The sequence below is a fragment of the Alosa sapidissima genome, chromosome 2, assembly GCF_018492685.1.
Source record: "Alosa sapidissima isolate fAloSap1 chromosome 2, fAloSap1.pri, whole genome shotgun sequence".
NCBI lineage: Eukaryota > Metazoa > Chordata > Actinopteri > Clupeiformes > Clupeidae > Alosa > Alosa sapidissima.
The window spans coordinates 20,364,938-20,379,937 of NC_055958.1; the positions used below are offsets into that span (position 1 = coordinate 20,364,938).

Here is a 15,000-nt window from a genome sequence, read left to right on the forward strand (position 1 = left end):
CGCCACACACAGCCCCGCAGTCCAGTTCAGTCCAGCACAGCACAACACAGCACAGCACAGCTCCCTCTGAGGAGAGCACTGCAGCAAGACTACAGCCCTGGGCAAGGGTTACTGATGCTCCGATGATAGATTAACAAAGAGTTTGGTTCCAAAATGCTTTATCTAATATTTATATATTTTTGAAAACAATAAGTCATGTTATTTAATTGTGTATTTCAGGTAATATCAGTGAAATTAGTTGTGTTGTTTGGATTGAGTAAGGCTAAACCAATAAAAATAACTCAATTACAGTTCCACTAAAACTACTTGGAAACAAAATGTTTGATGAAAATTCATTAAAATGGAGGATATAGCATTTTGGAACCGGTTACATAGTTTTAACGCATGTTGATATTATTACTATTGTTTCAGACTAAATATGAGATCCCTTGTACAGAAAACAAAAAACAACAAACTAAATCGAAAACAAAATGGTGTTCACAACTGGACTCCACATAATAATGGACAAAAGTATTAAACGTGTAATTATATGATGTACTATGGACACACACATTGTGCTTCATGAGACATGTACACTGAACAAAAAGGAACGAGAGATCCTCTAGCAATACACATGAAAACAAAACCCAGTCACGATATGTGGAGAGCCACACGCCCCCATCCACAACCATCTCCAGGGTCTAGCTGGCTGGCTTGGTAACGACACACACACACACACACACACACACACACACACACACACACACACACACAAACACACACAGGCTCGGAGCTGCAACAGCAGCCGCAGCCCACACACTGCAGCCCACGCAAAAGCACACACACACACACACACACACACACACACACACACACACACGCACACACATTCACGCATACACACACACACGGACGGCCCCCTCTCCGGCACATCCATGAAGCCACCCACCCACCCACTCCTCTCAGTCCCTCCTGGCGGCCACTCTGCTCAGGATCAAGGTGTGCTGAAGAACAGTGGAAGGGGCTCTAATGGCTGTATGAGTCATTCCTCCACCAGATCCACCCACAGGCCTCATCCCACACAGAGCCACAGGCACACACACACACACACACTGTAGACATACACCCGTGTAGGAGAATACATCCACACACAGATCCTTACTTATCATATCATATATCTAGAAAAAAAACAAATGTATTCACATACATTCAGAACTCTAGCACACACACACATAGACAAACACACCACACTAAGTCTATAAGCACATTATAAGATTTGTAAGTTTGTTCTGTAGGCAATTTCTACAGCCTCCCAGAACTCTGCATGTAATGCAATCATACCACCCTCACACATGTCACTGTCATGGACTCCAGCTCTGTCTGACGAGTAATGGCACAGTCTGATACCTTTGCAGTTGGACTAGCTCTCTGAAATGTGGTCCTTTATGCAAGCTGATCGACTTTTTCATTTCCAACTGTCCCTGCCTAATTTTGAATTCCATCAAGTACACAAATGGCCAGAATTTTTTTCCTCCACATTCTTGGCTCACAATAGAGAACAATGAGAATGAATAAGAGCAGCTGCCATAATCATGTGGGAGTGAAGGTGGAGGCAGAGAGGAGAGGGAGGAGAGTGGAGAGAGGGACACTGTGGCCAGGACTAAATTGTTCAAGGGTGAGGCGGTACGATCCGGTGTTTTAAGGAGCGTTACTTTCGGGAAGTCGGCAAATCGTTGGCAGCGAGTGTGTGACACAAGCTGCCAATCTGCCGGAGCAGACAGGCGGCACCTCAGAGCCCCCTACAGTGAGGAGGCAGGTGTACCGACGTCTGCCGGCTCGTCTGGGCTCACGCAAACACGCAAAAGGCTCATTCACTGCTGACTGGGGTGTTGATGGCATTCCTGTACTGTGTGAGAAAGCATTTGACACTTTCCTCTTTCCTCTAGTGACACTAGACCTGGAGGAATGAGTTACAGCATCTCTAAAGAAAGCCTGCATTCAGCGTTGCAGGTACGGTACACATTTGTGTAAATTACTGTAGTTAGAAAATGGTCACACACCTACGACACACACAGTTCTGGCATCTTACTAAAGGATACTGTAGGTCTACTGTAAGGGCAGAAAAATGACCCATGGAAAGGTTTTCCCTGTGGCCTGGGCTCAGGGCTTTGGGTCATGTGCTGGGTCACCCAGGAGGAAGAAGAGCCGCAGAAGACAAGTGTGATAAGGGCCAGTGGGCCAGCCTCAGCGCCCTCTCAGCGTCCCCATGTTACTTCCACATGGGCTGAGCTCTGAAGAGGCGCTTTTGTGTGCTCCGCATTGCCTCCACAATCGCCACGCAACCGTTTCCATGGCAGGGGTTGCCTTGGTGAGCGGAAGCATTAGTATGTGTGAACACACACATGCGCATGTACTGTGCACCACTGATATTCCTGCTCTGACCTCTATCGGCTCCAATCAAACGGATAAAGGAGATAACATGACGCACTGTCATGTGCCATCCAAGTAGCCTCTCCAAACCCCACGCTGGCAACAACAACACTGAGTGGGTGGCTAATATGCTGTATCTAAACTGCAGAAAAAAACATTTCATTTGTCTTTTTCATCAGAGATTCAGGATGAACTATATTCATTGTAAGGCACAAAGCATAGGCCTACAGATTAAGTTACAATGGGCTGTAGGAGTAACCAGGAATGACAACGGTTAAATTAAATTCATCATGCAATTAGGCCAAAACTAGCTCTAAGGGGAACAACAGCTCTCTTTTCAATTGACTAAATGCTGCAGTTCTTTTTTATCAGCCTCCAGAACACATCAAAATGTATTCAATTCTGTGGAACAGTCATCTCGAAATGGGAATTGAAAGCCCACGCGAGCTACAGAATAGTACAGAATTTCAGCACTAAAAGCTCCGTACCGAGATATGGTGATAAGTCCAGAATATTCTTTAAGAGTTGCTAAGGGCCTTTAATATGGGCCATACTAGCCACTCTGTCATGTCAGCATGGAGCTGTGCCTTACAAGCTTCAGGATGTCATAAACGTCTCCATGCTCCCGCGCTCCAGTAGGGAGGGAGGCAGTGGGAGCAGCCCAGTCAACAGGGCCTCATTACGGGAGCTGTTTTCTCTTTCAGGGCCCCTACTCTCTCTCCCTCTCTTTCTTTCTCCCTCTCTCTCTCTCTCCTTCACATCATGTCATACAGTTTATTCTGAAAGTGATGTTTTAAGAAGACTGACCGACAACAGCACAACGCCACTTTCCCAAAATAAGGGCTGGAATGGAGCCCAGCGCTTTGCAAACACACACCTACACACACACACACACACACACACACACACACACACACACACACACACACACACTACGTCAGACTTTTGCTGAAGGAAGAGTATCATTCAGCCTGTTGATACATTGAGAGAGGCTGCTGCTTGGAGAAGGCAGGGGGAGGAGTCTGGATTAGGGACACGTCACAGTGACAGGTTATATAAACCTGCTGCCGCACACATGGAACCTGCTGTCATGAATTCACACGGTAGACACACGCAGGCACCCTGTACCTCCACTAAACTGCAGTGGGCCTGTTCTCACAAAACTTGACCCGCATGCACACACATGAAAACACACATGAACACAGACAATGGCCAACACACCTTAAGAGATGGATGGTTAGTTCACATACACAAATACACATACATATACAGTCACTGTCAAATACACACCACACACACACACACTGTCTCTGTTCATTAGTGTGTCTGCAGCACTGACTTAAGCACAGCTAATACCTATCAGTTTAGCACAGGATGACACGTCACATGGTCCAGCAGAGGATGTGCTGGGGATTGATAGATTAAACAGTAGCCCAGACATACACACACACAGGTGGCCTCCCAAGCCAGGGGGGCCCATATGACATGCCTATGACTCACAGGCTCAGGCCTTCAGTCCACATGTTCACTATTGCCACATTTACACACAATCTGGCCAATATGGACTGGAGAATGTTCCAGTGTCATTCAACAGTGTGCGCAATCAAGAGTGGGGAATGCCTATTGATATTGCACTTCATCAATGGACTGTCCATTGCACACCGTCAATGGACAGCCCCCACAAATCGTGAGTGAGAGGGGTCCTGATAAACCATGGCCGGACAATGATTACTCCCACATTGATTAGCTGACATGGCAATGGATCTAGCACACGGGCCCATCCAGAGACACGGCACTCATTCACATAAGGGGCAGCCGTGGGCCACTGGTTAGCACCCTGGACTTGTAACCGGAGGGTTGCCGATTCGGCCCGCGACCAGTGGGCCGCGGCTGAAGTGCCCTTGAGCAAGGCACCTAACCCCTCACTGCTCCCCGAGCGCCGCCGTTGAAGCAGGCAGCTCACTGCGCCGGGATTAGTGTGTGCTTCACCTCACTGTGTGCTGTTTGTGTTTCACTAATTCACCGATTGGGTTAAATGCAGAGACCAAATTTCCCTCACGGGATCAAAAAAGTATATATACTTATACTTATATTTCACAGCTGTCTCGGAGATTCAGATTTAGACTCCAATGATAACGACGGAGCCAAAGAGATCAACACTTGAAGCTCATTTGCTGGGGGAAAGCAGCAAAAGCTGCACTGCAACACAGTGCATCCTGTGCAAAGCAACACAAAGCAGTCTGAGGGAATGGTTGCGTGGTCAGGCTTTCTCTGATCCCTCAGGGCCAGGGCTACCATGTAACCGTCACTCAGCCTTCAGATTACGTATGATTTGTGTGACTGTGGAAAACTGTGGGCCTGAGCAAATCCCAGCAGACGGATTCTATGTCCAATCTATTTTCATAATCATACCGTTTGAAGCGCATGGACAAGAATAGCTGAGTGCGGTCGCAGACGCCAAGTCATCTAGGGATTGGGTGGTTTAACTTTTGCTCAAAAGCCTCAAAAAATTTGATGTCCTACAGGGGTGGGGCAAAGAAAGAAAGAGGCTAGTTATACTACCTCACTCTATCACTCAACTGTGCAAACACATAACATTACCATATATTACAAGGTGGAAAAATCACAGACACTTACACACAAACAAAAACATATACATGCACATACACACACATACATATTATGAAACTCTGCAGCCCTCAAAACACACACACAAACACCATTCAATCACTTTTGATTTATTTATTTATTTATTTACTTACTTACTTATTTATTTATGCTGAATGAGGGGACAGTAAAGGCATGTCATTTGGAATATGTCTGCTATTGGTTTCACAATCATTTATTACACTTAGTTGTTGTATATGCTGGCCATTTCCTTGGCACCGTTAGCCTAGCATAATTCACTGGAAGTGGGTTATTCCAGTTAGCCTACAGCTAGCCTATAGCTAAAAGGGAGCTATATGCTAAGTGCAACTATCGTCTTATTCATGGGCATCTGATAAAGTGAAACTACTGATGCAATCTAGGCAAGCTCTTGAGTGAGCTTCCAAGGCTTTCCTCAATTGGTCACACGGGAGCACTTGGCAGGACTGTAATGAAAGCTTTCCAGTGTGCACTGGCCTACTCAGAGCTGGGCAATGACCTGGATACTGGTCAATACTTTAGATGGCCACTCCATCACAGGGCCACAGTGATACATGGGACTGTTACAGAGGACGGTCTAGAGCCTCCTCTCTTTCCCCAGTGAGGGAGGGTGGAAGGTAGAGACTGGGGTAAGGGGGAGTGTGGATGGCAGTGATGGGGTAAGCTGAGTCTAATCAGGGTGGACTTAACGTCTGCACGCAACAGCATGGACACACCTATACACATTCATACGGATGCTTTCTTTCTCTCTCTCTCACTCACACACACACACACGCACACACACACACACACACACACACACACACACACACACACACACACACACACAATACAATAAACACAAAAGCCTGCTTGAGCCTGCCTTCATGAGACTCGCAACACAAATGCTGGCTTGTGAAAAAGTTATGTTACTGTTAACACTGTACTGCACTGGCACCAGACTCCATCCAGCAGAGAGGCCGGTTCGCTGGAGCAGGAAGTTCCATGTTTTCAGCCGTGCGCGGAGAACAGTGAGGTCATTGTGCTCACGGACCTCTTCGTCCCCTTCTGCGTTATGGCTCCTCCTCCCATATTAGAAGTCCCCGTTTGGAGCCCCCCAAAAAAACACACATAAACACACAGGCCTGCTGCAACCTCCCCGGTAGCCTCTCTCACGATCCGCACTGAGTCCCGTTGCCTCCTCGGGCTCAGTCGGAGGCACAGACCCTTCTAATTAAAATGCATTCACATGGAACCCAAAGCCCTGCAGAGAGAGTACACCCCACCCACGGTACCCACATCTATACCTAGTGGATACGCAGCACTTTATTCCACAGAGATCATGTCACTCGGTTGGGTGTTAAGTGCCTCCTCAGCAAAGCTCCGTCCCCAGGGATACAGAAGCCCTGCTCCATTTCCCATCTCCAGCTCCAGCTCCGCTCCTTCACGTCCAGACACTGACAGAGGTGGAGCTCAGACTGATCGTCTCTGCCCAGATCCAGGTCACGTCACTGTGATTAGAGGAACCTCAGCCTGAGCCTCGGCTAAACATGACGCCATGCGACCACACTGCCCGCCTACGCTGGGTCAGACGCCGCCACTTAAACACCATTCTGCGTGGGTAGACTTCAAAGACTTTGCCGGTGCTCAGGCATGCATCATTACCGTGAAAAAATCAACACGTATTTATCCATCAAACGGCTCTGCAAAACAACAATACATCATGTGTGAGCGGTTGTTTAAGCGGTGCGTGGGCGTGGCTCTGTGACTGACAGTTTGATTGTGTCCCTGGACGCTGCAGGACAGAGTTCCACGTGAAGGGTCTGCATTATTCAGGGCCAGCGGATGGGCGTGCGGGCATGCAGACACCAGCAGCTGATGTATGCAGATACCAGAGGCTAGCAGATCCCTATCTGCCGCCCAGCCTCAAAGAGAGCGGCATGCCCCATCCAGCCTCGCCCTGTCAAGTCCAGACTCCTGCCCAGCCTTATGGCACGCCTGTCGGGCCGGGAGGTGGGCCCAGGCGGCCCCATCGATCCGGCTCGGTCCCATACCCATGGCTCACTCCCCCTTTCATTAGGCATGCATTAGTCTCATACCTGAGCCAGGCCTTGTTTACAATGAATGAAAATCAATAGCTGTATAGTATGACAGCATGCAAATCTGTGATTAGGCTCAGGAGTGTGCTGTGTCTGGCTTGATCCCTTGTTTAGCATTGGGAGCGTTCATCCCCTAAGCTTTTATGGATATTGTGCTGTGCCTCTACCTGTCTGCTTCCAGCAGGAACAGCACTAAAATGGAGAATGACCTTGGCATACAGATGAGCACTGGGCACTCGGCACTGAAACTCACTGTGTTCTCTGCTGTAGCTTTATGCAATAACCACTTCACTGTGGACCAGACGCCCACGGAGGGGCCGGAGCCACTGGCACAGTGCTGCAGTTTTCAGGACTCAAGAATAAAATGGCGAACAGTGAGATATGAATGTGCCCATTACCATGAAAGAGGGTGATTAGGATATGCTTGTGAGGAAGTCATGTCTGTTCACAGAAAAATGACTGCTAAATGCCAGCAAATTATTCTAAATATAACATTCTCTAGGACATCCTGTGTGTGTGTGTGTGTGTGTGTGTGTGTGTGTGTGTGTGTGTGTGTGTGTGTGCCTTAGTGGTGCATCCTGTCAACACTCTATGTGTTCTCTTATTCTGATAATGTATCAACACAACAATCATTCCTGAGACACGTCTGACAACAGTTTGACAGTAAAGCAAACGCCTGATTTGATAAGGTCCTGGTTAGGTTGTGTAGCCTAGCCTAGTTTATTCCCTGCATCTCAAAATCTGTGCCGATGTCACTTTTCTTTTCTCCTGTCAGCGACTTCATGAATAACCCTTGAGCCATGCCTGTCTGGCTGAAATGAATGACTGGATTAGGTCCGAAGGGAGAATCTACAGTATAATGAGGTGAGGTTTTCACTAACACTACGCAGGTCTTAGAGCAGACAAACTATCTTTTACAGCAATGCTGGACACAACAGAGCATTACACATTGGATAGTCTTGGCAGAATTCTTCAAGTTACAGTGATGTAACAGCCTTGATAGAGTTTATTATTTTACATTTCTTTCTGTTTCTATTTGCACTGCAGCACAGACGATATCCTGAAATGACCAAATGCCAAAGCCTACGATATCCAAAAGGGAAATCAGATTAAACAACTTTAGTTCACACTGTTGATGTATTTTACTTTTGAAAAACGCTAAGCCTATTTTCAACACAAAGGATGTTAGCCAGGGAGCTGAGGTAGCCTATTTCAGCACCATGTCCGCTGGACCTGAAAACGCAGCGTCCCCCTTCTGTAGCCACACCGCAGTCTGGGTTAGAACCTGCTCTCTCCCATTCTCATCAAGTCCATCAAGTAAGCTAACTGACAGTAGCTTAGGCTGTTTTAATTTCGTCAGCTATACAGATATGTTTCTTTCGAAATATGTACACTTACATGGGATCTTACTCATTTTTCAAATGCAAATCGCGATTAACTGCGTTATCGAAGTATGATAGGCTCCCACATTATTTTCTGTGGAGGACATTTCACCGAAATATGTTTTTACGTAGCTAAAAAACACACAACCTAAATGTAAAGTCACTAAATCAAGAAAGTTTGTTCGGTTCATGAAGACATTATGCTATTCATCCACGCCGCTAAGCACTGTCAATATGCCCATGCAACAGAACAATGCGTCCTTTCTTTCAAACTCAACAACGGATTAGCTATTCTATTAATTTACAAATGGCACAAAACATGTCTTCACGTGGAATTAATCATTTTTAAAAATATATTAATATAAAAAAAAAAACAATTGAGTATTTTCCCCTTACATCATGGCTTTCCACCAAATAAATAAATATATCGCTTACCTGTGCGGCGCAACCAGTCTACTGCAGACTACCTCACAGAGCGCAGTGACTAACCGAGGAGTCCCAGGCTGTTTTAGCCACGCCCCCGACTTCCAAATACCGTAAATAACTCTGTGGAAGTGCGCACATCGCAGAAAGAAAGAAAAGAAACTCCGCTAAAATATCATACAAGCTCTGTCACAAGATAGGCCTAATGCAGGCTACCGTTACTAGGTGAAAGTGATAGTATTTACTTTTCTGTATATATTTCCAATCTCCCATTTGGAGAAGTGTTCTTATCAATACAGCTGCAGGCACCCCTCTCTGAATGTCATAATTGTGAGGAATTTTCCTCCTCTTCCAGTGTGTGTGTGCGTGTGTGCATTTGAACATGAATGTTGAAGCCAGCAGGCACAGCACAGCTGGCAGTGGCAGCTCCAGACACCAGACACAACATTGGGAAGAGGAAACAGAGAGAGCCTCCAAGCACTATCATCAGCAGCATTCACAAGTACCTCATTAGTGGCTACAACACACACGGCATAACACACACTCCGCCATGCCTGTGAGAGCCACAAACACACTTGGTTGGCTGGTAGGACATCTGATCCAGACACATTCACTGCCAGTCCCTACAAGGTCCAGAATGCAGCTCAAGTTGCTGTCAGATTCATCCCTCGTCTTATGCTGATCATTGACAGCTGTGCTGAACTCTGCCCTCTCTGCTGAGGGACGTCATGGATGACCTCCAGGTAGCACTGTCATCATACATCCACCTTTCCATATGCAATTCAGCAAAGTATGACCGGGAATGAGAGAGAGAGAGAGAGAAAGAGATTTGATGGAATAATGTGCAGAATCTGCAGTGTGCTAGGCAACAATATATGCCCCTCTTTGCAGCCCAGCTCATACAGTACATGGCTCCCTTTTGCTTTTGAAGATGGAGTGAGGTGTGTATGGGGAGGCAGGAATTAAAAATGAGTAGCCATCAGCACCTCCCAGGGGATAAGGACAACATGAAAGTACAGACCTCAGAGAGGAAGGTGTGGAGTGTATGGGTGATCCCATTGAAATGTCAGCCGTGAAGGTAAATAAATTGCACTTTTTACTAAAAGATTCTAAGTGCAAGTCAATAGAAAATTATTTTTCATGAAAAAATCACTAAACCATTCCGTTATGTCAGCTGGATGGCAGTAGCGCACACGGCAGAGGGTGTAGTGCAATTCATCTTTCTGTGGCACACAGCAACAGCACACAATTCATTATTTACCATCTGGACACAGGGTGGACAGTTTCCTTCGTCTGTTGTAAGACCTAATAATGATGTTTATTGTTTGTTATTTATTTTCGTCACCTTGACCATGTTCATTTAAACTGTAGCATTCCAATACCTTAACATGGCACACATCTAAATGTATTCTAAATAAAATAACTAAAGCTCTTCAACTGAAGCATGTGTAAGACAGATACAGAAAGAAAGAGAAGGAGGAAGTCAAGGACAGTTTGATATGTAAAATAAGATGATGAAGATTGGTCATGATTATGAATAGCAGTTTTAAAGCCCAAACTGCCTCAATGCACTGTAAACTGTTTTGGCACTACTCACGGCAGCATTACCACACCACTGATTTCTATCTGAATGTGGGAGAGACAGAGGGAGTCACATTTGACTGAACAAGCTTCCCAACTCTCAGAGCTGATCGATATCAGTGCAGTGCTGGTGCCTGGAACAGTTCACACTTTCTTGGTCACACACTCAAAGAGAGAGAGGGAGAGAGGGAGAGAGAGAGAGAGAGTGGGAGAGCAAGAGAGAGAGAGAGGGAGAGCAAGTGAGAGAGAGAGGGAATGTCAGCTGGTCCAGCCCCTGTTCACAGCATTGCATTACAGGCCCACAGCAGTGTTTAACAAACACAGCGAGTTAGAACGCAAGGCCATGTCTCTTTTGCCCTTCACTAATGTGGCAGCGTGTTGGTCAGACATCCCCTGGTCAGTGCTGCAGAGGGCAGGAGGGCAGTGCGGACGTCTCCACTGGACATGGGGCTGCAGGGCTAACGAAGGAGGAAGCCGGCTCATTAGACGACACTGCTGCTGCCGCTGCCTCTTGGACTCCCAGACACTCCCGAGACGATGGACATGATAACCTTGACCACTGCTGTGCCCGTCTGCAAATGACTCGTCTCTGGTGGTGGTTGGCAGGGTGAGTTTAAAACCCAATTCAGCGATGAGGTAATCACATATAAATGCCTCACTCACACATACATCAAAGGGCATCAGGCCAGTGCAGTGCTGTTGTGTGTGTGTATGTGTATGTGTATGTGAGACAAGGTATTTTCTATTGGGTAATATTATCAAGGGTGGATGATGTCTGTGCAATAACAGTATGTTTCAAACAAGTTGGACATCACTGAAATGTAGCATTCAAATGCAAATTGCAACATTCAAACGATAAAAACTACATGTCTGGACAAACACAGGGTTGGTACAGATAGCACACATTTGCTTGGCCTGTCTAGAGCTCTAAGTCATCATGTATGCAGCAGCATGTGGCTGTGCCTCCCCCGTAACTCATCTGTGTGATGACACAGGGCCCTCTACTGGCCCAACTGTGACACAACATGATACAAGACACAGCTCCATTATGGTCCATCATGGAAAAAACATGATTTCAATTACATTTTTTTTGAGATGATGAAAGATAACTACACACCTATGGTAAAGAAGAGGCAGACACACTGGTCTGGACACAGCCTCATCCAGCATCATCCACAGCCTCATCCAGCATCATCCATCACCTATCATCCATCACCTATGTGGTGTGAAGAAAAGCCAAACAGCCTCTGGCAGGATAAAGAAAATATCCAGGGTGGGTAGAAAAAGATTAATGCGTTCATCAGCATGATCAGAGGTATCACACTAGTCATCATGATACAGTCCATTAGTGGCAAAGTCAGTGCTGTGTTACTAAACAAAGTTTACACAGTCTATGGTATCTGCACATGGAGACAAGGAGCCAATCACCGTTTTCAATGTTATCAGTGTTTACTTCAAGCATACTGACATTAACCATGTTACAGTGACACTCTGAAGACTGTGTAAATGACAGAACACCATTTACTTTCAAACATTCAAAACATTACAACTGAATTTTTGATATCTAATGCATATTCATGTTTAGATACTATTCTGTTTTACAAATGGTCCACACTTGAACATGCACACCAATACATGTGTGCACACACTCACACGAGTTGGTACATATAAATAAATAAATACTTCACAGTAAAACCCATAACACTGCGATTTTACAATGAAATAACTTTTAAAAATAAAATGTTAACAATGAATTTGTTCAGTCCAGTTTCTGAACTTTTTTCTCTATATACAATAATCCAAACTCCTCTATTTTGTAGTGTTGTGAAGGCCACATAAACAAAATAAATGAAATGAAACATACAACAACTTTCTGGAATAAATATGTGAGGTTTGAAAAAAGCATCTGAAAAGAAGATTTAATAAAAAACATTTACTTGCAGATGGACAATCATGCCACATCTGTCTCCCAAACGGTCACCTTTGGCCAAACGAGAGTATACTTTGAACGACGGATGACAATAAAAAACACAAGTACTGCATAGCAACACACTATGGCCTGATTAAGTCACATGGCTTTCCAGATCCGGCCTTCTTAGCCACTGAGGGTTGGTCCAACTGTGTCTAAAGCTGTGGTCTCATCTGGCGCTTCTTCAGCATAGTAGGGCCTGTTGACACTTTCTGGGTGTGATGACACTTCCTGCAGGCTCATGTGACGTCTGGGCTGCTGGTAGCTCTGGGGAGAGCAGACAACATTAACAACATCAGTAAATGAATGGGCAAGGCGAAGACACGCAAAGCAAAGGGGCTGTTATGCATTGTGTCTGGAAAGGGGATTAACCACAGACATGTAAGACCATCGTACGTGTACGTACACAATGTATACCACACACCAGATGCTCTTCAGATATAATCCTCCTAAAAAAAGGATTTGACTAAATGAGCTCTGTGACTGTAAACAATGCCTGATGTATTTTTTTTTTAATCAAGTAGCATGACACAAAGAAATATGGAAGAGATAAACCGCTCTGGTAATCACATGACTCAGGTAGGTGGCCTCGACGGGCTGTGTACCTGTGCTGGGTTCAGGATGGCATGGCAACCTCAGACGTCAGCTGTGCAGTCTGGGAGTCTTCCACGTGCGCTTCCTCCTGCGACCACTGGAGGGCACTGTGGGGCCAGCCATCTCTGAGCCGCTGTACATGCCACTGGAGTCGCTCCGCTCCCCCTCCAACCACGCTGCAGCCAGGGGCTCCTCCTCCTCCTCCTCCTCCTCACCATCAGACCTCAGAGCCTCCTCTTCCTCCACACTGAGCGGGAATGCACGCGTCTCCCACGGGACTTGAGGCTGGCAAGAGAAAATGAGAGAGAGAGAGAGAGAGAATAAGAGCCGAGACACACACTGGCAGCTATTACCCACTCACCACATGTGTTTAGGCAAGCACAACAAAAGAGAGATGCAACACAGCAATTCACATGCAGCCTCATGAGTACGGACGGTGTGTAGTGTAGTGTAGTGTAGTGTAGTGTAGTGTAGTAGTGTAGTGTAGTGTAGTGTAGTGTAGTGTAGTGTACTAGTGTAGTGTAGTGTAGTGTACTAGTGTAGTGTAGTGTAGTGTAGTGTAGTGTAGTGTAGTGTACTAGTGTAGTGTAGTGTAGTGTACTAGTGTAGTGTAGTGTACTAGTGTAGTGTAGTGCAGTGTAGTGTAATGTAGTGTAGTGTAGTGTAGTGTAATGTAGTGTACTAGTGTAGTGTAGTGTAGTGTAGTGCAGTGTAGTGTAGTGTAGTGTAATGTAGTGTACTAGTGTAGTGTAGTGTAGTGTACTAGTGTAGTGTAGTGTAGTGTAATGTAGTGTACTAGTGTAGTGTAGTGTAGTGTAGTGTAGTGTAGTGTAGTGTACTGTACCAATGCTTTGTTCTCTTATTCCCTTTGTTCATGTTTTACTGTTCCTGTGAATGCTTTTGGCATCTAGGAACATTTGAAGTGGAATTTGAGAGAAGAGGGATATGAGCCTGAGAGACAGTCACACTAATGTAACCCTAATTTTTAGAGTACTACCTGGTTAACTATCCAGTCTCGTTGAGGCGTGGAAGGAAGACGGGTTACAGGTGTGAAGTTTAACTTTCAGGAGCTTTATTTTACGGGACATGTACAACCAGCCAGCACACTCCTAACTCTGCTCTGATTCGAACTTAACGTTCCCCCTAATTATCTTCCCCCTAGATACATTCCCCGGAACCAATCTCATAACAGCATATCCATCATTTCCAAGACATCCACAAGGACGCATAAACAAAATACAAAATTGACATTAACATATAAAATAAACAAAGCCATAAAATATACGGCTACACTAACAATCCCCCACACTAACACAAACATGTACGCAATAACTACAGAGAGAGTGAAAGAGTGAAAAAGAGATTAGATCTGAACCTCTGTAATAACCTTTCATTACTGTGCCAGGCCATTAACCTTGTGTATTCCAAGGACTGAAGCGTTTGGAGTTAAACACAAACAGCTTTGTAAGAGCGGCATTGCAGACAGAGTAATCACAGGCTCAGAAGCTCTGAGTATGTTCTCTCTGAGCGTGTTCTCTCTAAGCGCGTTCTCTCTGAGCGTGTTCTCTCTGAGCGTGTTCTCTCTGAGTGCGTTCTCTCTGAGCGTGTTCTCTCTGAGCGTGTTCTCTCTGAGCGCATTCTCTCTGAGTGTGTTCTCTCTGAGCGCATTCTCTCTGAGCACGTTCTCTCTCTCTCTCTCTCTCTCACTGTCTCACTTCACTTACTGCTCAACTCCTCAAAGAGCGAGAGAGGAGAGGAGAACGGGGGGACAACAGACTGTCAAAACCAAAGGCCAAACAAAACAGAGTGGGAAAACGAGGATGAGAGAGCTAGAAAGAAAAACAGACCAGAGAGAGAGAGACAGGGAGAGTGAGAGAGAGAGAGATTTCTGTCTCTCCAGGAACTGGATCTGTCACTT

General features: G+C 45.8%; 2 protein-coding genes across 3 annotated transcripts in view; both read right to left on the reverse strand.

Annotated features, from left to right (window-relative positions):
• map2 (microtubule-associated protein 2) overlaps positions 1–8,988 on the reverse strand; it is an 83,522-nt gene extending 74,534 nt beyond the window's left edge. Inside the window, exon 1 of the mRNA XM_042066878.1 lies at positions 8,951–8,988. The gene's annotated coding sequence lies outside the window, so the exon portion shown is untranslated. The remainder of the gene's footprint in view (positions 1–8,950) is intronic.
• Positions 8,989–11,947: 2,959 nt separating this feature from the next.
• The window catches only part of kansl1l (KAT8 regulatory NSL complex subunit 1-like), a 22,867-nt gene continuing 19,814 nt past the window's right edge, over positions 11,948–15,000 (reverse strand). For both annotated transcript variants that reach the window (XM_042084440.1, XM_042084439.1), the window contains exons 15-16: positions 13,094–13,367; positions 11,948–12,755 (exon numbers count right to left, since the gene is read on the reverse strand). In XM_042084440.1, coding sequence (XP_041940374.1) covers positions 13,131–13,367 — 237 coding nt within the window. In that variant the 3' untranslated portion in view covers positions 11,948–12,755; positions 13,094–13,130. The remainder of the gene's footprint in view (positions 12,756–13,093; positions 13,368–15,000) is intronic.